This window comes from Cryptomeria japonica, chromosome 10 (assembly GCF_030272615.1).
Source record: "Cryptomeria japonica chromosome 10, Sugi_1.0, whole genome shotgun sequence".
NCBI lineage: Eukaryota > Viridiplantae > Streptophyta > Pinopsida > Cupressales > Cupressaceae > Cryptomeria > Cryptomeria japonica.
This window is the reverse complement of record NC_081414.1, coordinates 549,772,153-549,795,377: the sequence shown is the minus strand read 5'-3', so window position 1 is coordinate 549,795,377 and position 23,225 is coordinate 549,772,153. Positions and strand designations below refer to the sequence as shown.

Here is a 23,225-nt window from a genome sequence, read left to right as displayed (position 1 = left end):
AAGAAGAAGGCCACCTTGAGCCTTTTTTCTATAGAGATACCATCGTGGGTAGCAACCGTAGAGAAACTGTCTAGAACATTGACCCTAGAAAGGGTTGCACACCTGTAATACCCTAAAATTGGTCATCTAGACCATGGGCCCCTAATCTCGACAACATCACCAAGGTTCTAACCAAAGGCAATTAAATCAACTTTGAGCACACAATTAATTAATCCTTCAATCATTAAATATCACATGACAAGTTCATTATTCTATATTAATTAAATCATTTCAAGAAAATCATTTTGATCTATTATCCTGTTTAATCTATTAAATATCCTAGCATATTTAATTAATTAATAAATTTGCCATTTAATCATGAAAAAAGAATTAATTTATCATAAAAGAGGAATCAATATGCAAAGCAAGAGTTAAATTGAAAATAAAATAAAAGAATTGAATTGAGAGAGAAATCAAACTTGAGATATTATTTCTTTCTTCTAAATTGAGAACTTGAAATCAGAAAAGCAATTAAAGGAATTTAATCATTCTCTAAAATTGGAACTCAAAGCTTTTGAGAAAAGAAGTTCAATTGCAATGAAAAGACTCCTTTCTTGAATAAATCAAAGAAATATGCATGGAATTACTCATTTTCATCTCAAGTGCATGAAATTAATTGAATTTTGTCTCCAATGCAAACTCAAACTTATAATTTGAATGCATTTCAATTAAACTATAATTGAAATCTATCTCAAGGTTAACTGAATCTGATCTCTCAATTGTTTCAATTATCCTAAATTGTGCTTTTTCTTGATCTCTCTTGTGATTCTCTATAAATTCAGCATTCATCTCTCATTCAAAACACCCTAGAGATTTATTGTTATTGTGCAGTTTTTTTCTCTAGAGTCATTGAAGATATTGTACTTTTTTGAGATTATTGCATCTTAGTTTAATTTCTTTTTGCATATTTAGTTCAATTACGATTGCTTGAATTCATATAGCCTACTATTCATCCATCTAGCATAATATTGCATCCATTTAGCTTAATATCATGCTCATATAGATTAAATCCTTTGTCTTGATGTAGTCTAGTCACTGGTATTGCTTATACAAATCTGAGAGCAAGTCTATACTCGCATCTTTTAGAAGGCAATTGGTCGATTTGTTATGGTTTTATTATTCAGGCTTATATCTGTCTAACCATACATGTAATGACTTAATTGAAGTGTTGTGTCTTACAGCTTGCAGATACTTATTCCACTTTTCACACACACATTTCTGGCGCCCACCGTGGGGCAAAAGACTACATCTTTTGGCCTCGAAGACTAATTTTTTCTTATTTTTCAGATTTTCATCCGTACATTTACTGCAAAATATCGTACGAGTTTTCCCATAGTACTGAATGACAAATTGCAGATATAGTGCGATCTCGTATTAATTATCATACAACTCAGTGAGAATCGTCGTACGATATTCTGTATTTTTAGATTAAAAGCAGATTTCATTCTTCAGGTTTTCTTATTCAATTTTTATCATACTAATGCTGACCCTGGCTTGTTGTTCATCTGATGAATTTTTCATAGCCTAATCAGTTTTTTGCAGAACGCTTGTCGAAGAATATGCTTGTCAAACAAAGACAATATGACTATTGATTTGTTGTCTTTGTAGGTTGCTTGAGGAGATTCAAGTAAACATTGTGTATTCTTTGAATTCATTTTTAGGCACCTAAATTGCTATCTGGTTAATGAACAAATCTGTCTTTCATGTTTTAAGAAAATTCTGAGAGGTAGGAGAGTATGCTCTTTTCTTCATAGACAATCAGAAATCCAGACCCTTGAGGGTTTTTCTAAGTTTGATATTTGTGTAACTATAGCAAGCTCGCCCTCCCGAGGAGCCTATAAAGCCAAAGCCATTAAGAACGGTGAGAGGGGAACGACCCAAGTGGGAACGACTAATGCCAAGTACTCCAACCCACTATAAAATAAACGCGATTTGATGAAAATCAAGTCAATGACAGTGCTTGGGAATATCTCTCCTCTGTACCTTCGGGTATATCAAACCTTGGTTTTAAAGGCTGGGGGACCTCTTAATTGAGTTTATACCCTAACGCGCTGAACGGATCCCTTACTAGTTCCAATTAAGATTATAAGCTACCCGATTCACCTTCGAAAGGGGGGATAATCTTTGTGCAAGAGAGATAGTAACTTTCCCAAGATACTTGTCATTTCGTGCTCCCGTTAGCATTTGGAGTCGACTAATAAATACGCTATTGAGAATCCATTGCATGAGTCTCAGTGACCGTATTCCGATTAGCTATTGGGTGTGTACCCGAGTCTGCAAGAAAAGGTTTTCTTCTCTCACCAATTTCCATAGGGTTAGCGTGTTGTGATTGAAGTCATTATACATATTGCGTGTTTACTGTGTTTTCATCCCTGAAACTGAAACTGAAATACCAAAACTGGAGAAAACAATAAACAACTCAGTAGTCAAAACTCTGTATGTGTCAAAAACTAGTCTATCTTGGTCAAAACTCTATCCGTGTCAAAACTCTTTCCGTGTCAAAAACTAGTCTTTCTTAGTCAAAACTTTGTCTGTGTCAAAAACTAGTCTATCTTGGTCAAAACTCTGTCCGTGTCAAAAACTAGTCTATCTTAGTCTGATTTCTTCTATCACCGTTTGTAATTTTAAGCATATCAGCTCTTGTGTGTCATCTATGATATCATTGGACTTTTCTGGAGTTTTTTTACTAGATGTAACTGAGAGATGATCTGGACCCCATTCATACTCGTTTGAGTCAGTTTCTAAATCATCTACTTGTTGTCTACCAGTGTATATGACTGGAATTTTCAGTGGTGCAAACAATTCTCTGATTCTTTCTACCTCTTCTCTCATATCCTCTAGAATTTCTACTCCTTATAGTGTTGTAGCTGATACCATTTGAACTTGATTACCGATTGTTTCCTCTCTCTTGATTGCTATTTATTTTTTTTCTTTTGCATACTCTTCTTGAATCTGTTGAGTGTTTACTTCCTATGACGTTGAAGGTAGTATCTTTTTCCTCCACTTAGATTGATGATGGGAAGTATGTTTCTGGTCTGGTGTCTTTCCTAGATTGTATCCCAGTCCAACTTTGTCATTTGTACACTTAGTTTGTAGATGAATAGGTTCAATAATACCTTCTTGATTTTTGCCCAGAGGACCAGTAACTGAATATCCCATGCGTTGAATCATTTTATATCCTGGACCATATTGTGTCGGAGAAATCTCACAATGACTCACTTCTTTGTTTTAACTATCTTCTTTGAAAAGCCATTTGAGAACAACATCCTCTTCTATTTCATCTGCAAGGGAAGTAGAGGATTGTACAAAGAGACCATCATATATGACATTTGGAGTGGAAGTTTGTGGCTTCATAACCTCTGATGGTTTTCCTGATTGTCTCAGTGATGGAGGAAGAGAGATTAGTGAAAGGACTGGTTCTATGTTGTATCCATCCATGCTAGTATCTGTGATTTTCAATTTCCTTTCTAAGCCCTTCATCAAGGTTTCTAAACTTTCAGCTGTAGAGGTTGCTCTATTATGAGGCACAAAGGTATCAACACTCTTTGTAAATGCAATATAGGGGGAGTTTGTATCAACAAGAATATTGACTTCAACTTTGTTATAAGGAAATTTTAAGCATTGATGATATGTAGATGGAACTGCCTTCATTTCATGAATCCATGGCCTGCCTAGTAAGATTTTGTATGACAGAGGAAGATCAAGCACCTGGAAAATAACATCTATTTCTATAGGTCCTACCCTGATTAGTAATAGTACCAGACCTTTAGAGGTTCTTTCTTCTTCATCATAAGCTTTGATTGTTATTTTCTTGGCCGAATCAATGACATTTTCAGAAAAGCCTAGCCGTGTAAGTAGATTATAGGTACAAATATTCAACCCAACGCCTCCATCTATCAAAACATGTTTAACTCAGTGTTTATGGATCATATCTTCAATGTGCAATGGCTGGTTATGTGGGTGATTCAATGAATTGCCATCTTCTTCAGAGAAAGTAAGATAATGAGGTGAAGTCAGGTGACCCACCATAGATTGAAACCGATCGATATCTAAATATTTTGGGACATTAGTTATGAGTAACGCTTTGTCTAGGATTTCTTTATGAGCATAAGAGATTTTGAGCAATTCAAAGATGGAGATTTGAGCATTCATTCTTTTCAATTGTTGGACAATGCTATAACTAGGAGAGAATGATGAAACCAACTATTTGGATTTAGCCATGTTTGTATCTGTTTGTCTGTTCGAAGAAGTTGGTAGGTTTGATGTTGTTTGAGCAGGAGTTGCAGAACTAGCTCCTTGGAGAGTGACTTTCTTTTGAGCGCGGGTCACAACATTTGCATTTTGTGATTCATTTGGTTAATCTTTGATTTTAATCACATTGCAATATTCAGGTTGGGAAGACTCAATCATGCTAATCATATTGTCATTACTGGTGTAGGTGTAATTAAATTTGGCACCTCCTTTTGACTTTGAAGAATCACCTTGTTCATAAACAGGTAAGGGATCTTTAAAACCTTTGTGATCAACATTAGTTGTGTGATTTCCAACAACAATTTCGCCAGTGTCAATGAGATCTTGAATCTCATGCTTGAGCTTCATGCAGTTGTTTATGTTATGGCCTTTGTTTCGATGGTATTCACAGTATTCATTTTCTCTACACCATTTTGGTTTAACTTTAGGATCATATGGCCTAGAATTGTCTAGTAAGGTTATCAGATCATTTGCCAATAAACTTTTGAAAGTGGATTCGTATGATTCTTCCAGAGGAGTGAAGTCGCGTTTAGGTTTCGAAAGCCAAGGTTTCTCTTTAAACCACTCTTTTACTTTCTTCGGAGGGTTTTCTGTTGTAGTTTAAGCTGCTCTGATTGCTTGTGTGCCACTAGCCAAGTTAAATATCATGGATTTTGATTTTTCTTTAACAATGTCTACCACTCCATCATTAGCAATGTTTTTGTTGCCGTCTTTTCCATATTTCCAATATTTGTTCTTTTCTTTGGAACTAGAACCTTATTGTGTTTCTTTCTAGAGTGAGGTATCTCCTTTCTTTATAAACACATCTTTTATTCTAAGGGCACTGTCTACCATTTTGTTGAATGAAGGGTATACTTGCATTTGGATACTGTATTTCAATTTAGGGATTAAGTTGTTGACGAAGATATCCATCTTCTAGGAATCTGGAAAAGGCCGTGAATATCTAGAGAACATCTTTCTCCATCGTTGGAGGAAAGTGAGAAAGGGCTCTCCTGTTTTCTATTTGGTATTGCAAAGCTCTATCATATTGACTAGGTGATGAATGTTATAGGAGTATTGTTGTAGAAACAATTGGATTAATTTTTCAAAAGTTTTTATTCCCATAGGTAGGCTTGAGAACCATTCCATAGCTTGTCCCCCTAAACTTCTTGGGAAAAGGCGCATGAGATATGTTTGTTCGTGCATGAAATCCATACATAAAGCACAAAATTCTCCGACATGATCTTGAGGATCTGAGTTGCCATCATATTTGTCAAATTTTGGGATCTCCACTCGTAAAGGAAATAAAGGCATGTAAAGGTTTTTATCAAATGGCAATGGGCATATTGTGTCCAGAGAATATTGTTTTGATGATTTATCCTTGTTTTTCAGTTCTGTGATCTCAGTTTGTAATGCTTGTAATTGTTTGTTTACCATTGATAAGGGTGTCTCTTCCTCTTTAGTGATGAGGGCCTCAACATTATAACCAGTAGGAAGTTTAGCTCCTTGCTTTGCTAGTTCTAGAAAATAGTATTCTTTTTCTCTAGCCATGAAAATCTTCATCATTTTTTGGAAATCTTTATCCTTTTGACATTTATGAATATCAGTTTCGGTAGGTTCAGAGGCTTCAGATTCGTCCGATGAGGAATCACTATCAGTAGCCTGGATACTGAGATTGTCATAGGTATTATGTTTAGTAGCTTGCCTTTCTAAATTTTGTTCTAGATATGGTGGGAGACAAAGGTTGATCATAAACTGGCATATTTGATGATGAAGGTTTATTAGTGAGAGGATCCTCTATGTAAAATGGATTATCCTGATATGAAAAGGATTGTCCTTTTCCCTTGGTAGCTTTCTTATGACAACTTCTGGTTTGAATAGGCATTTTTATTGACTGATGTGACCAAAAGTTGTTTGTGATGCAGAAGTCAAGATCAAATTTGGATCTAGTTGTTCGTTTAATGTATTTATTGAGAGAAGCAACTAAGATTGAGTCTGGTTTTAGAAAAGATCTATTCTTTGTAATACGTTTATCTAATTTACATAGTTTTATTTAAGAGAAGTGACTAATACTCAGTTTGGTTTTAGGAACGATCTATCCTATGTAAGACGTTTATCTAAGTTACTTAAGTTTGATAAATGGTTGATTGAACTAGTTGAAAGATGATCGACAAAATTGTGCAACACCACGACAAAAGTGAACTGTTTAGATTTGTTTATGCTCAAAATGATGATAACTAGTTTTATGCTTGCTGTAGACTGTTTTAGGCAAGTTTGACTATTTTGGACTGACAAAATCAGAGATTTGTACTATAGGTTTTACAGGATCAGACGACAGTTTAATAGCTTCAGGATGATAGAAATAGAATTTCGTACGAGTTGCTGCCTATGTTCACACAACAGATGGGTATATCTCAGATGACAAAACGATGAATGAAATGTTTTTTCGTATGACACAGGACCAAAGATCAGACGATAATTCCCTAAGTAGGACGACAATTTATCAGATTTCATATGACACATAATTTAGGGTCAGACAATAAACTATAAGACTTGATGAAATTTTGTATGACAACAGTTATATAGAAGGATGATAAATTAGAAGACTCCTATGATAGTTTACTGGACAAAGACAAAATTTTTGACATTTCAATGACTGACGATGACCAGTTTTGAGATGGACTAAACTCCTGTGAAATCTCCTGAGGCCTGCCATACTACCTCATGACTTGAGATACAACGAATTGCTCAATAACTAACACTTGTTGCCATGCTCTTCCCCTCCCTGTACACAACCTCATGCATCTCACGATACATGTGGGATAATAGACAAGAACCCCATCCTAATCTCTCAGGATGATCCAAAAGTCTCTCCAGCATCCTAGCCCAGCCACATAAGAAACCATGTTGTCCTCTGTCCGGCATAATGAAGCAACCAATGAATCCTGCCAAGACACATGCCAAGGGAAATTGCTCATTGTACCTGGCCATCATATCATCCCAACTGATAGCCTGCGTAAGGATGTCCTCATCATGAAAAATGCATCTCAAGGCTAATATACTAGGACACTGAGCAGAATCATAATCAACCTTATCCCCAGTAAATGGAATCCTCAATATCCTGTAAACATCCTCTAGAGTGATAGTCATCTCCCCAACTGTTAGATGAAAGGTGTTATGCTCAGAATGAAATCTCTCAACCAGTGCAATAAGCATCTTGTGATTCACATGGATATCTGACATCTGTAAAAGGTGGGTAAACCCGCACAAGTCAATATGTGCTCTATCTATATCGGATAACTCGCAAACTAGCCTCATAGTAGGAGGATAAACACACTAAAACAAGACATGTGGCAATCAAACATGCAAGAATCAAACAATAGAGCATCGAACAATTATCCAAATTACTTTACAAAAAAAATTAAACATCACGCAAATCAAAATACATCAATTGCTAAATCAAATTTTCATGTTTGGACCCTTAAAATGTTCACTATTTTCCATACGACATTTCATAGTCTATGCAAAAACTCGTACGAGCCAGGAATGCATCTAGCATGACAAAAGACTCCCATACGATAAACTACATGCACTCGCACGACAAAATGGTCTTCCAAGCACACACTCGTACGATACGCTGGGAGGTCCCAGATGACAAAACTAATGGCCTAAAATGACGAAACACAAAAAGATAGTTTTTCGTACGAGACATAGTGTGGTCTCGCACGACAAAATGACACTGACCGGTTTTTAACGCCACAAAAATAAAAAAAATTAAAAAAAAAATCAAAATTGATAAAATAAAAAGGCAAAAGATTAGTCTCTTACCGCTGGCTCATAATTCCGTTGTCGATTATGACGTCTTTGGTGATCGAATCGGTGCTCCGTGATTGGAATGACCATTTTTCTTCACAGAGGGATTTTCAAATTTCAAACTTGGAGAGGTTAAAATGAATTGAAAATGACACTTGGAACCCTTATATAGCCCAAAAACCCTAATTTTTCAACTTGCTCCGATGGGCATGAAAATTGTACCCTTAGCTAATTTGCCCATCCTGAATCCATTTTTGGGATCGAAATCGAAATCCGAGATCATTATTCTAGTAAATTTTGCACAACCTAGACCACTTAGCACTTTCATCACATTCTCATTCTTTTCTTCAATTTGTGCTCAATTTCTCATCAATCATCGCTAAATCTTCAAATATTCCTCTGGCAAAATCTTTGTGCTCAAATAATTATCATCACCAACAATTGCCTATAATCATGATGTACCCTCGCTATCTTTCGATTTCTCTCCCGAGGGGGCATACTTGTGACCTCATGACCCCACATTTTCAAAGTCAAGATTTTTTTTCAAATCTTCATCAAAAGTCGAGCAAAAATCTTTTCAACTAAAGAAAATCAAACAAATCCTTATTGCTAGGGGCATCTCAGCTTCATCGCTTCATATCAAGCTAAGATTTCTCATTCATCTAAGTCAAATCAATCGCTAGGGGCATATCAGTTTCATTGCTTCAATTCAAGTTGATATTTGCCTTCTTCTGAATTAGTCTCTTAACGTTAGTCAGTTTCATCACTTTTCATCAAGCTGATTATTCGTTTATACTCAAATCAAACATTTAAAGAGTATCTTTGATCACACGCTCAATCTAAGTAGGTGTTCAATTTCATTGCATCAAATCAAGCCGAACAATTTATCTTCACTCATCGTGTCTTGATCCATCAAGTTCAAGATCGATTTTATCTTTGCTCATTGTGTCTAGCTCAAATCAAGTTCTAGATCAGTAAGATCTACTTCTTGATCAATCAAGCTCAAGTCTGGTATCTTTTCTCTTCATCGGTCCTAGTTCAATCAAGTTCAGGATTGGTATTGCTTTAATCAACCCTGTTCAGCTTCATTGCTTTAAATAAGCTAAACACCTCGCTCTTCATCTGGTTCGTGATCAATCAAGTTCATAACTGGTATCTCCTAGACATCAACATATTCTTTGAACCAACACACTGCTCGCACATTAATTCAAAGAGGGGCAAATGTAATACCCTAAAATTGGTCATCTAAACCATGGGCCTCTAATCTCGACAACATCACCAGGGTCCTAGCCAGAGGCAATTAAATCAACTTTGAGCACACAATTAATTAATCCTTCAATCATTAAATGTCACATGGCAAATTCATTATTCTATATTAATTAAATATTTATTTAATTAATTAAATCATTCCAAGAAAATCATTTTGATCAATTATCCTGTTTAATTTATTAAATATCCTAGCATATTTAATTAATTAATAAATTTGCCATTTAATCATGAAAACGAAATTAATTTATCATAAAAGAGGAATCAATATGCAAAGCAAGAGTTAAATTGAAAATAAAATAAAAGAATTGAATTGAGAGAGAAATCAAACTCGAGATATTATTTCTTTCTTCTAAATTGAGAACTTGAAATCAGAAAAGCAATTAAAGGAATTTAATCATTATCTAAAATTGGAACTCAAAGCTTTTGAGAAAAGAAGTTCAGTTGCAATGAAAAGACTCTTTTCTTGAATAAACCAAAGAAATATGCATGGAATTACTCATTTTCATCTCAAGTGCATGGAATTACTCATTTTCATCTCAAGTGCATGGAATTAATTGAATTTTGTCTCCAATGCAAACTCAAACTTATAATCTGAATGCATTTCAATTAAACTATAACTGGAATCTATCTCAAGGTTAATTGAATATGATCTCTCAATTATTTGAATTATCCTAAATTGTGCTTTTTCTTGATCTCTCTTGTGATTCTCTATAAATTCAACCTTCATCTCTCATTCAAAACACCCTAGAGATTTATTGTTATTATGCAGTTTTTTGCTCTGGACTCATTGAAGATATTGTGATTTTTTGAGATTATTGCATCTTAGTTTAATTTCTTTTTGCATATTTAGTTCAATTATGATTGCTTGAACTCATATAGCTTACTATTCATCCATCTAGCATAATCTTGCATCCATTTAGCTTAATATCATGCTAATATAGATTAAATCCTTCGTCTTGGTGTAGTATAGTCACTGGTATTGCTTATACAAATTTGAGAGCAAGTCTATACTCGCATCTTTTAGAAGGCAATTGGTCGATTTGTTATGGTTTTATTATTCATGCTTATATTTGTCTAACCATACATGTAATGACTTAATTGAAGTGTTGTGTCTTACAGCTTGTAGATACTTATTCCACTTTTCACACACACAATACCCACCAAACAATTTATATTAAACCATGGTTAGAAACCAGAACTACATACTTTATGCCTTGATCTCATGCTGAAACGGGTATGTAGGCAGCCTAGGGACAGAGTTGTCCCTTGTACTTAGGCATTTGGGGATGGGGATTAGGATTTGGTTATGGGTGAGTAGTTGGTTCTTGAAGCTCCTTGGTATTTTAATTAAATGGTGTAAATAATAATTGAAAGGTTAAAATTAATTCAATGCATACTAAGAAGGAATCACGTATGGATTCACTTGACTTCTCGAGGCTTTAGGGCAAATTCCAAGGTGGAACTCAAGCTTGTTTATGCAATTATTTTTATACTCCTAAGGACGATGACCTCGATGCACTCCTAGTAGGGGAGTGTAGTCTTTAGAGAGTGGCTCAGGACCCGGATGGTCCCGATGAGTCTAAAGTCTCTGGCAGAGCATATCCTAATCTTATGAATAGATGCCTAACCCATTTGGGTAGATGCCTATCCCGGATTGGATAGATGAAACCTCTTGTATCATATGGACAAATGCCTAACCTGTATGGTTAGATGCCCAGCTCGTATGGTTAGATGCCTAGTCCCGTATAGATAGATCCCTAACCCGTATGGTTAGATACCCATCCTGGTTGGATGGATGCCTATCCCATTTGGATAGATGTACCTGAGTATGTGACTGAATCAAACACAATTAAGAATAAGTAAGAATAAGAAATCAATATTTATATATATATTAAAAAATCAATTGAAATTTTGGGTTAAGTTAAGTGGGTTATTACAAGGTATGTATGTATGTATGTATGTATGTAGGTATGTATGTATATGTATGTGTTTATGTGTATGTATGTGTATGTTTGTGTATGCATTTGTATGTATGTGTGTATTTATGTACATGTATGTATTTATTTTCTAATTTTCTAAACTAATATGATACAATAAATACAAAAAATATATATTTTTTAAAAACTATTTAAAAAAACTTTAAAAAGAACTAATTTGCTATCAAAAACTATTTAAGAAACAAAACAACATAAATTAATATGATACAATAAATACATTTAAATTATTTTTTTTAAAAATGGACTTACCACCAAAACACTTCTGGCCGGATCTCTATGGTTCTTCTCGCCCTCCTGCTTAACTCCAAGCTGCTCAATGCAAAATGAGGGGCTTGGATGGATTTTTGGGTTTATATAGCGCAAGGGGTTTCCATTCGGAACCCTTTCAGCCGGAACGTTTCCGATCGGAAACCCCTTGCCACGCGAGCGCTAGGTAGTCGCCAAATCGGTCCAGTCAAAAGGTTTCCGGGTGGAACCCTTTCTGCCAGAACATGCATTGTTAGCCTAAAGTGTGACACAAATCCGTACGATCACCCATTGGTGTTAGTTATATCTGGGCTATTCGACATTAATGGTTCCCACTTTTTCCAATGAAGGAAATTGGTTAAAGCGGAGAATTTTGTTTTGGGGGGGGGGGGGTTCGAATGAACTAGGGGGTTCACTCAAATCCCCCCTCTGGGTTCGATCAAACCCATTTTAAAATTGTTTTTTTCAAACTTCTATAAAATCTGAAAATGACAGTTAAACTGTTAGTTTCAAACTTGTATTTTTCTATGTCTAGAGGAGGTTAGAGCGAACTCGACGTCAACACCGCGTCACCATTCCTTGTTTGCAGCAGCTAGCGTGTCTCACCTTTCAACTTTCGACCTACATTATTTTAGGTGCACAAAATAACCCTTTTTTTTTGTTTAATAATGTCTTTTTTTAATTAAATTTATTTAAAAATTAATAAATAATTTGTTTGTTAATTTATTTTTTTAATTAAATAATTGTATATTTATTATTTTTCAGCATTTTAGGAAAACGTTTAATATTTAATGTTTTGATTTAAATTTGTCAATTTGTTTTTAAAATTACATAGGTGTATATGTATTTTTTTTTCAACTTTTAAAAAAAATGTTATGAAAAAATTAGAAAAATGTTACAAATCTAAATATAATAAATTAAAACGTTAGAAAAATTAATAAATTTAAATTTAAGAAAATATTAGAAAACTTAGATAACAAATTTAAACAAGTTAGACAAAATGAATCCTCTACAATGTGACCCCTTTTCACATCCTATTACACACACAACATGACCCCTTACGACTCCTTAAGACCACATATGTCCCTGATGACACTATACATTCCCTTAGGACCATAGAGGATTGCATAGTGGACCCTAAGGGGTCACGGGTGGTCCTAAGGTGTCACTCATGTGTTCTAACACAAGCGTGACCCCTTAGGACCGCATGTGACCCCTTATAAAAGCCTAGTGTGTACGACATACCCCTTAGTCCATTACATAGTGTCCTAAGGGGTCATGCATGTGTTAACAAATGCGTGACCCCTTAGGACCACATATGACCCCTTATAACATCCTAGTGTACATACGATCCCTTAAGATCACATGTACACTGTCCTAAGGGGTTGAATATGTGGTCCTAAGGGGTCACGTATGTGTTCTAACACATGCATGACCCCTTAGGACCACATATGACCCCTTATAACATCCTAGTGTACATACAACATTCCCCTTAGGATCACATAGTGTCTTAAGGGGTCACGCATCTGTTAACACATGTGTGACCCCTTAGGACCACATATGACCCCTTATAACATCCTAGTGTACATACGACATTCCCCTTAGGATCACATAGTGTCCTAAGGGGTCATATGTGGTCCTAAGGGGTCACACATGTGTTCTAACACATGCGTGATCCCTTAGAACTGCATATGACCCCTTATAAAATCCTAGTGTGAACGACATACCCCTTAGTCCATCACATAGTGTCCTAAGGGGTCATATGTGGTCCTAAGGGGTCACACGTGTGGTCTAACACATGCGTGACCCCTTAGAACCGCATATGACCCCTTATAAAATCCTAGTGTGAATAACATACCCCTTAGTCCATCACATAGTGTCCTAAGGGGTCATATGTGGTCCTAAGGGGTCACACATGTGTTTACACATGTGTGACCCGTTAGTCACACATATGACCCCTTATAACATCCTATTGTATACAACATGTACACCTTAGGATCACATAGTGTCCTAGAAGGGGTCATATGTCCAGTCATAAGGGGTCATGCATGTGTGTTCTAACATTGTACATGTGTGACCCCTTATAACATCCCAGTGTCTACGACATACAATCCCTTAAGATCACATGTACAGTGTCCTAAGGGGTTGAATATGTGGTCCTAAGGGGTCACGCATGTGTGACCCCTTAGGATCACATATGACCCCTTATAACATCCTAGTGTATATACGACATTCCCCTTATGATCAAATAGTGTCCTAAGGGGTCACACATGTTTTAACATATGTGTGATCCCCAAGAACCACATATGACCCCTTATAAAATCCTAGTGTGAACGACATACCCCTTAGTCCATCACATAGTGTCCTAAGGGGTCATATGTGGTCCTAAGGGGTCACACATGCGTTAACACATGTGTGACCCATTAGGACCACATATGACCCCTTATAACATCCTATTGTATACAACATGTACCCCTTAGGATCACATAGTTTCCTAGAAGGGGTCATATGTCCAGTCATAAGTGGTCATGCATGTGTGTTCTAACATTGTACATGTGTGACCCCTTATAAGATCCTAGTGTCTAAGCCATACGATCCCTTAAGATCACATGTACAATGTCCTAAGGGGTTGGATATGTGGTTTTAAGGATATATATATATATATATATATATATAATTTAAATATATATGTGTACATCATATACCTTTTTTAATCAATCCTAAAATATGATCATAATCACTAGAAATCAAAGGAATGTCTTCAAATCTTTCATCCTCATTTGAATCCTTGTATGTGTCAGAAACATCTAGTGGCGCCAATTTCCATTCACTAACATATCCAAGCTCTTGGTTCTTGCAATCAACATAGTTTTCCAAAATGCAATCAGAACAAAAACATGAATAATCCCTAGTGTATAATGTCCATGGGCGATTATCTATACTCATGACACAATTCAAAGATCTTGTCCTCTCCACGCTCTTGCATCCATGTATTGATCTTCTATCCATATCTGCAAAATGTAAATATGTGCACGAACATACATGTAGATCAAGTTGTTAAATTAAAACATTTGAACTAGGAACATTTTTTTTAAATTAATTTTTTTAAAAATAAAACACTAAAAGAGAACACGTACCGGTTATCTCCCAAAACACTCTATATGGAATGGGTTTGTATGTTCTTGATGATGATTTACCAGGATAATTAGGTTGCTCAAAGTGTTTCTTACACCATTCAACAACATCATGTGCATCATCTATACAATTTCCTATGTAATTTATTTGATGCTTTCTTAGAGCACGTTTGATACGAGCTCTTGCACCATCATGTTCACCCTTTCCATGACCACTCTAAAAGGAACTCCAAACATGTGGTATTTTGTCATTTTGATGATATATACATAGTGCATAAAATAGCCTTGAAGATTTGAATTGTGCCACACATCCATCAGACAAAAAAAAATGTTTAACTATTGTTATGCCTCTCTCTTTCAAATATTCAAAAAATTTCTTAAAGCAATGTTGTACAAAAAGTGTGTCATGCTCCTTATCATCACTGATATAGAAGTGATACTCTTTCTTAATGACATGATTTTCAAATGTACTATCAACACCATCCAAATCCATATGTGCATGTCGATAACACACAAGCACCAAAATAGTGATTTGCTTTGAAAAGTAATACTCTGATTGAATCTCTTTTTGATTTGCAAAAGAGTAATTTTCTGCGAAGTCCACTATGGATAGAATAGTTCCAAGTGGGAAAGTGTCTCTTAATATTTTAAATTTTTATGCTTTCCACTTGTTAGATTGCCACTTGGGAAAAAAACCATGGCATATGTATGGTTTTATCAACTTACGAAAATTTTCCATAAATGTTCCAATAGGTATTTCCTCTTCTCCATAATCTAACCTTGTAGATTCCTTTCCAAATTTTGTTTCAATTTTTTTGTACTTGTAACTCTTGCAATTTACCATCTTCCTCATGTCGGTATCTTCATCTCTTAAAGGAAATTTAGCCAAGTCCCGACATGTTCCACAAATTCCTTTTATGCAATTTATTTGACCGGTTGCATTATCATCTAATTTATCACATAATATGGATGCTATGAATTGACTTGTTCGTTTAGGAGGAGCTTTTTCATAACCATCACTATCTTCTCTAATCTTTCGTAACACCTGATAGTACAGATCAAACTCGATGCGATAACGACAACAACAAGTTTTGAAAACTTTGTTTACCTTCACATAATATGGCCTTAACCGTTCAAACATGGTTTTTCCAATCTTTATATGAGGGTTTGTTTTAGTAAAAAATGCATACAATTCATGTTTTGTTGTGTCTATCCAATGTTTTACATGGAGATCATAACAACCAAGGCCAATCCTTTGCTTGATAACATCTCTACTGTTTGATGAAGGACGAGTATTATCATTCCAAAAACTTGTCACGAAGTTCCTAACAACATCTTTAATTCTATCAAAACGAGGAGCTCTACACATAATTGCCTAATTCCCTTCTGAGGTAGTATCATCCAAACTCTTTCTCCTTTTAACATATTATTGATATTGTCCTTCTACTAAAACCAAACTCAGATGACATTGAAGAGATTTATCTTTTTTGAGGCAATCTTTAATTTATCAAAGATGTCAACATCACTCTTCTTGAAATGGTCTTATCTCCTGTTCGATATTTTTCACCAATGTTCACCAAACCTTTCTTAACATTATCAACAATATATTTCTGTATTTGAGAAGTTTTCCTCTTTTGACTTGTTGTATCTATACCCAACAATTTCAGTGGATCTATTAAGTATTTACGAGTAAGTACAATTGATAACAATTTAGCTTTCTCTAGTGTAGTATCAAGATTGTAGAAATGAGACATTTTTTCTTTTGCACTTTTATTCATTGACCTCCTTTTAGTATGTCTAGGTTCTTCACTGAGACGTTTCAACTCATCCACATCAATTTGAAGTAAATGATTTGAATTTTTATAAGAAATATTTCTCTTCACCTGTTTAGCTAGATCCACAACATGCTCATCCATACCAGTGGTAGGAGGTAAGGAGCCCGACTCCTCTCCTTCAACCTCCATTGGTTCCACTTGGGTAAGCTCCTCCCTATGTTCATCAGCTATATTGCGTTCTTCAACAGGTTTGTTTGCCTCGACTCCTGCTTCAGAACCCCCTTCTTCTCGAGCTCGTTCTGCACATAAGTTAAGATGACAGAGAATATTTTTAATGCAACGAAATTCCAAGTTTAATTTGTAACCAAATTTTCAAGACATTTAGTAAGACGTTTAAAAATTATGTCATAACAGGTGGACTATAATGTCATGTATTTAATACCTATTATTGAATAATAGACCTCTTAATATCACATGTAATAGGTCCTAATATGATCTGCATAATATAGGTCTTAAGGGGACTCTTGAGTATAATGTGAAATGTTTTTGCACACATGAAGTTGTATAAATAGAACCTATTATGACATAATAGGTTCTAAATTTATGTCACATTTAAGACCTATAATCACATAATAATTCCTAATATCACATAATACGCCTTATTATTACTTAATATGACCACGTATGCAAAAAAATTTCACATTAATATACTTGACTCCCCTTAAGACAAATATATTATGTGATATTAAAGGACCTATCACATGAAATTAAGTACTTGTCTTAAATATGATATAAGTTAGAACTAAATTATGACATAATAGGTCTTATTAATTTTATGACTTAATACAAGACCACATATGCAAAATAAATTCACATTATACTTGACTCCCCTTAAGACCTATATTATGAAAATTTTAGGACCTATTATGTATGTGATATTAGGACCTAAATTATGTGATAATAGGTCATGAATTTATCGCATGTACATAATAGGCCCTAATATATCATAAATATAGACCTCTTAAGGCTCGAACTCAAGTATATAATGTGAAATGTTTAAATTACATACGTGATCATGTTATTAAGTCACAATAAGACCTATTATGTCATAATAGGTTCTATTATGTCATAATAGGTTCTATTATGTCATATTTAAGATAGGTATTATCACAGATAATAGGTCTTAATATCACATAATAGGTCCTAGTATCACATAATATAGGTTTTAAGGGGACTCAAGTATAATGTGAAATAATTTTGCATACACTTGAAAACAAAGAAGACACAATGTTTGTTTGTTTGAAAGTGTTTGATTGTTTTGATCATGCAAGCACAAATCCTAGGGTTGGACGAGACAATAGTTGTTGAATCTCACTTGGGGGGTTGCCTCGAGCTATGCAATTCAGAGCGGATACTTAGGTGCTTGATCCCACAGGATTCTCTCCATGACACTCACTTGTCCAAGGCAGCCAAGCACCAGTCCCCATGAAAACTCCCCGTGGTGAACTTTGTATCTCTACTAAGAACTGTAAGAATGTGAGCCGCTTCAGGGGTCCGACCTCTTGCGCCAACAACTAGAAGGTTTTTAGCTTCTAACACAAAAGGTGTCTAGTAAGGGCATCCGTTCGGGTGGCTATAATCAGCAGCGTGTTATGCTCTGTTAAATGGAAGGCCTCCCAACCTATAGAGGTTGCGCTCTATAGGGTTTATGGGGAGTCATAATGCCGTTATAGCAGCATGTAACACCTGTTGCTTGCAACTTTCGTCACAAACACATTTATTTATAGTGGCTTGGAAGAGCTTGGGTTTAGCTTGTTACCACTTTGGGTCGTTCCCTCTCACCAAGCCTTAAGGTCTACTCGGGAAGTAGGTCCCTTTGTAAGGATAAAACAAAAAGAGCCTATTGCTGAAGACACAAAAGACAAGTTTGTTAATTTAGAGCACCAATTGAAGTGTTTTCTAAACTATAAAGATACATGGTTTCAAAATCTAAATTAAATTATATATTTATGGACTATCTAAATTAAATTTTAAATTATAAATAATAAATGGGAAAAAGAGGGATCCTAAAGATCTAAATTTTAAATTAAAACCATGATCTTTTATAAATGGACTTAATTATATAGGAGAAAAAGTCAATTACACAACAAGCAAGTTAATGAAATTTAAAATTTGCAAATACACATATTATTTCAAATTAAAGCATAATTAATTTTAATTAAAATGGGATTATTTTTTATCCTACTATTTCCAATTAATTTAATGAAAAAAACATCATTTAGAATTAATTAAGATATAATTATTATATAAATTAAATTAATTTAATTTATATTATTTAAATTAATTTTCATTAAAAATATTAGATAAAAAATATTTAACTAATACTAACAAATAAGCACAATTTTTGGTACGTAATACATATAAAACTAAATAGAAATAAAAATAAAAAATACATACTTGCTTCATGATATCTTTTCCTTGTGTTCTTGATATCTTTGTTCCGTTTCGGGAGAATAATTCCTTGAAGTCTTATTTTGCCTTCTCTTCTTGTTCCCCATGCTTTTAAAAAAACCTTCAAATATCTTCAAATTATTACCCTCAAAATAATTTTCAAATGTCTTCTTTCATCCAAAATGCGAATTGTTTTAATCAATTGTGTTAAAAAATAAAAAAAAATTATGTATATTTATACGACTCTACTAAAATGTAAAATAAAATAAAAATTGAGTTGGCAAGGGTTCGAACGAACGCCGATAGTTAGAAAAGGTTGGGTTCATTCGAACTCGGCCGTTACATAAATGTATGCGTCATAATTTTGCCTAGGGGTTTTTGCGAAGGGGGGTCCACTCAAACCCCTTAGGGTTTGAGCGGACCTCCCTTCGCTCGAACCAGTGTTCATTCAAACCCTCTCGTTAGAGGTCTCTCATAAAAATTTTCAGAGTTCTAATGAATTTTTTCCTTCGGACCTTTGGTTCAAGGTACAAATGAAATAATCTTGATAACCCAAAAATATTAGATGGTAGTACTTGGAGCAAGCTTTCCAACAAGTATAATTTTATTACATTGTGAATTTATTATGTTCTTGTTTTTTTAATTTTATGGAATATTGGTTTTTCACCGAACATGAACTTCTTTGTTCAATGCATTGGGAAAAATAGGAAACTAATTCAAAAAAATTCTGAAAAATATCTATGCCCCAGGTATTTGTGTCTTCTTTCTAACAAAAAAATATATTGAATTTTGATATATATAGAACAAGTTATGTGTTCAAACTTAAACCTATGTCTGAATTATGACTAGTCGGACTTCAAAACTTAAAAAAGTGAAAAATATTCAACATATCACTATCAAACCAACAACAAGTGCTGGATATTGATGTTACAAACCAAAATTCGAAATAATTGAGTTTTAATCATTTATAGAAAAAAAGTTATTCGTTTCGGGAGGCATCACTCTTAAAAAATGTAGTTTGTTGTAAAAAAACTACTTTTCGAGGGAGATGGAAAAACTAAAAAAAAATCCTTAAAAAAATTTTGAAAAATATATATATAGAATCTATAGACAAAATGCTACAAATCACTAATTTACATCATCTTCAAGTTTTCAATAGTTTAAAAGTTATAGTTCTCGGAAGTTGAAGATTGTTTTAAAAATGTTCATCTCAGTGTCAAAAGTGGCAAAAAGTGGGAACCATTATTATGAGTTTAGGATCTATGAAATATTCTCTACTTTAGCATGTGCAACCCATGCATCACCCTTGGCATGGTTGCACAATTTACATTTTAATTTTTAAATTTTTTAGTAGGTCATACTACATCAAGTAAGGAACATGAATATATGTGGTTCTCCCAATATAGCCTATATTTATGGAGAAACAATAGTCTCTCTTGTTAATTTATCCAATAAAATAGAGGGATACAACCTACACAACACGATGAGTCTAACCTTATCTTCTCTCTATCACATACTCCATACTTAACACATTACAATAATAGTCGTGATACAATGCCCTCATAAAAGGGGGTTGCCTTCTAGGGTAAGAAAATCCAACACAACCTCTAGCATTAGATTTGTGACCTCATGATGAATGGTCTAAGATTTACCATCAAAATATGTATCTGTTGCACCTCCCACAAGGGAATGGATTCCAAGACATACAAGATCAAGCTCCATAACCAGAAATTTCCCACTTGGAGACTACTTAGGAAGATAACTAGACTCTATACCAACACAGGGTACCAATTCTATACATTACCTTTCTAGTAGATCATAATATAAGGTATATCAATTGTATTAATTTTGAATCCTACATTATGTCAAGTAACACCTTGTACAAAATCCACACACCTACTAGGTCATGACATTTGCAATGAGAAAGTTGCATCCCATTTTGACATTAGAAGGGTTCCTATTTTGTTCAAGCAACTAGCACCTAGTCACATGGGATTTTATGGGGAATTTTTTTATTTTCTATGCATTTCTTTTGTATAGGGATACAATTTTTTTCTAGGAGCCATAACTTTTGCCCATGATGTTAGATTTTTGACTTGTGATAAGTGACAAAAAGATCTTTCTCAAAAATTTGTAATGGTGTTGTAATTTTTCCATATTACACTCTAAGAACCAAATTTTTTGTTTGCAATGTATCTATTTTTAATCTCCAATTTTTTGTTCAAAAATATTTTTTCCTTTTGAAATATGTAAATATAACTGTATGTTAGAAATGTTGATTTAAGCTTGTCAACTATTAAAATTATAGTTAAAGTTCCTATCATTATTTGTTGTGGAATTGGGGGTGTATGGTGGGAGGGTACAATTACAACATTAATACTTTTTTTTCGTTTTTTTTTTGTGGAAGAAGTGGGGCGGACATGATGTAAGGTAATTTTTCATTATCTATTTTTATCTTTCGGTGTTTGTTGCTAATTGTGGGAGAACCAAGTAATATCTTCACTCCACACAATTATCACAAATGTAAACTAAAATGAGACAAATATTATAATCTAAATGAATATGAAAAGTATTGGCTAAAAATCCTTTAGATTTGCTAAGGAGTTTAATAATTTTGTATATAGAAACAAGTTATATGAAGCCGCAAGGTTAATTGGATTGCATGTACATCAAAAATTGTGTTGTTTCACATAGTTGAGTGTATTATATCTAAGAAAGGGTGGATTTTTTTTATGATTTGTTTGGTATCATTAATGTGTTCTATATTCTACAATTGGAATAAAACATTAAACCGCTCCATCTAGATTAAGTGCATTTTTTTAATTATATTCCACGCGTCAATTTCTTAAGTTCAATATTTCTACAAAAAAAGTTAATAAACAAAAAAAGTTAATAATTTGACTTAAAAAACAATCAATTTGTATTGATGGATGTTAAATTATTTAATTGAAAATCAAAATATTTTTTACATGAACACGCACTCTATAATTATAGTATAATAGGAGGAAGAGAAGTATTTGATGTCATTACCATGAAAAAAGCTCCTAACTTTTCACTTAAATCTGACAACTATTTACGTATCAATTTTTTTAATAATTAATAATAAACATAATATTCATGATAACATTATATAATTAAATAATTTATAAATAAACAAATAATTTATTTCCATTTGAAAACAACAAAAAGTTTAGATTTATGAAATAGATAGGTGTCGATACAGAGATTTATCTTATCTAAGATAGATACATCAAGCATGTAGGCAATGCAAATACGTTTTAGAAACAATAAACAAGGATATAGAAATAGTTTCTCAATGCTCTTATGATTGCTCTGAACCCTTAGACACCAATTACAGTGCAAAGACAGGAGGATTCCTTAAGAGCAAAAGTCGGCTGAATACAAAATAATTGGAATTGGGAGAAGGATTGGAGGAAGAATCCCAAGTCCTCTGAGAGCCACTGTATAGTTGAATCCCATGACTATCTGAGGTGCCAATACTTCTCCTTCATTCAGAACGTATAAATCCCTTCCTGCAATGAAGAAAGTTGATAAAGCTGTATTAGGAAAGAATGAGATATTCTGTGTGGAAAGCAAGCCAGGGCACCACAAAACTACGTTGTATGGAAGACAGGCAGTATCAAGGCATCCACTATTTGATATGCTCACATAATATGTGCCTCTCATCATATCTTCCTGCTCCCACTTCTCCTCCAACATAAATTGCTTTATCTCTATTGATCCCATATTGCAAACACCTGATCAAACAAACATTAACTAAAACTAGTCAAATGAAATGAAGAATAGAAAATATACACAGTTTTTCAAGAAACTCTATCCAATGGACTGTGACTTGGAAACTTTTTTGCTATAAGATTACATACCATGGGAGAATAGGGGCTGAAGCAGAAGAGTGAGGCAAAGTAGTGCAGCCAGGCTTGATATGTTGTGATAAGTCTTCATCTGGAATGCTGTGATGATTTGTATGCAGATACCCGAGTTTTGATTGCAATGGAATGCTTTGGTTGAACAGGATAAGTAGGGAGGTGAGAAGCTGTTTGTACCACCTAATCCTTACCTGCAACCAGGACTAGGCTTTTTTTTTCACTCACATTACAATTATGTGCCACATTTTAAAATTAGACACATACCCATGAAACAAACAAGATTAGAAAGCTAACCAAAAGGTGGCATGGAAACTACAATCACTAAATTGAACCAAAAAAGGAATGGCCACCTAGAGGTATGAAGAGCACCAAAACGTGAAAGCT

At 34.2% G+C, this 23,225-nt stretch overlaps 1 protein-coding gene across 3 annotated transcripts; it reads right to left on the bottom strand.

Annotated features, from left to right (window-relative positions):
- Positions 1-22,104: 22,104 nt before the first annotated feature.
- LOC131060757 (uncharacterized) lies at positions 22,105-22,967 on the bottom strand. Of its 3 annotated transcripts, none has more exons than XR_009110434.2 (3): positions 22,839-22,967; positions 22,624-22,712; positions 22,105-22,487 (listed from the first exon to the last, which is right to left on the bottom strand). XR_009110434.2 is itself a non-coding variant. In XM_057994133.2 (3 exons), the coding sequence occupies exons 1-3, from the start codon at positions 22,915-22,917 to the stop codon at positions 22,467-22,469; spliced, it is 240 nt and encodes a 79-aa protein (XP_057850116.2). In that variant the 5' UTR covers positions 22,918-22,953; the 3' UTR covers positions 22,105-22,466. The 3 variants fall into 3 exon arrangements, 2 of the variants coding, with proteins under 2 accessions (XP_057850116.2, XP_057850115.2); XM_057994133.2 differs by having other exon boundaries at positions 22,573-22,712; positions 22,839-22,953; XM_057994132.2 differs by having other exon boundaries at positions 22,105-22,712; positions 22,839-22,961.
- Between the last annotated feature and the right edge of the window lie 258 nt (positions 22,968-23,225).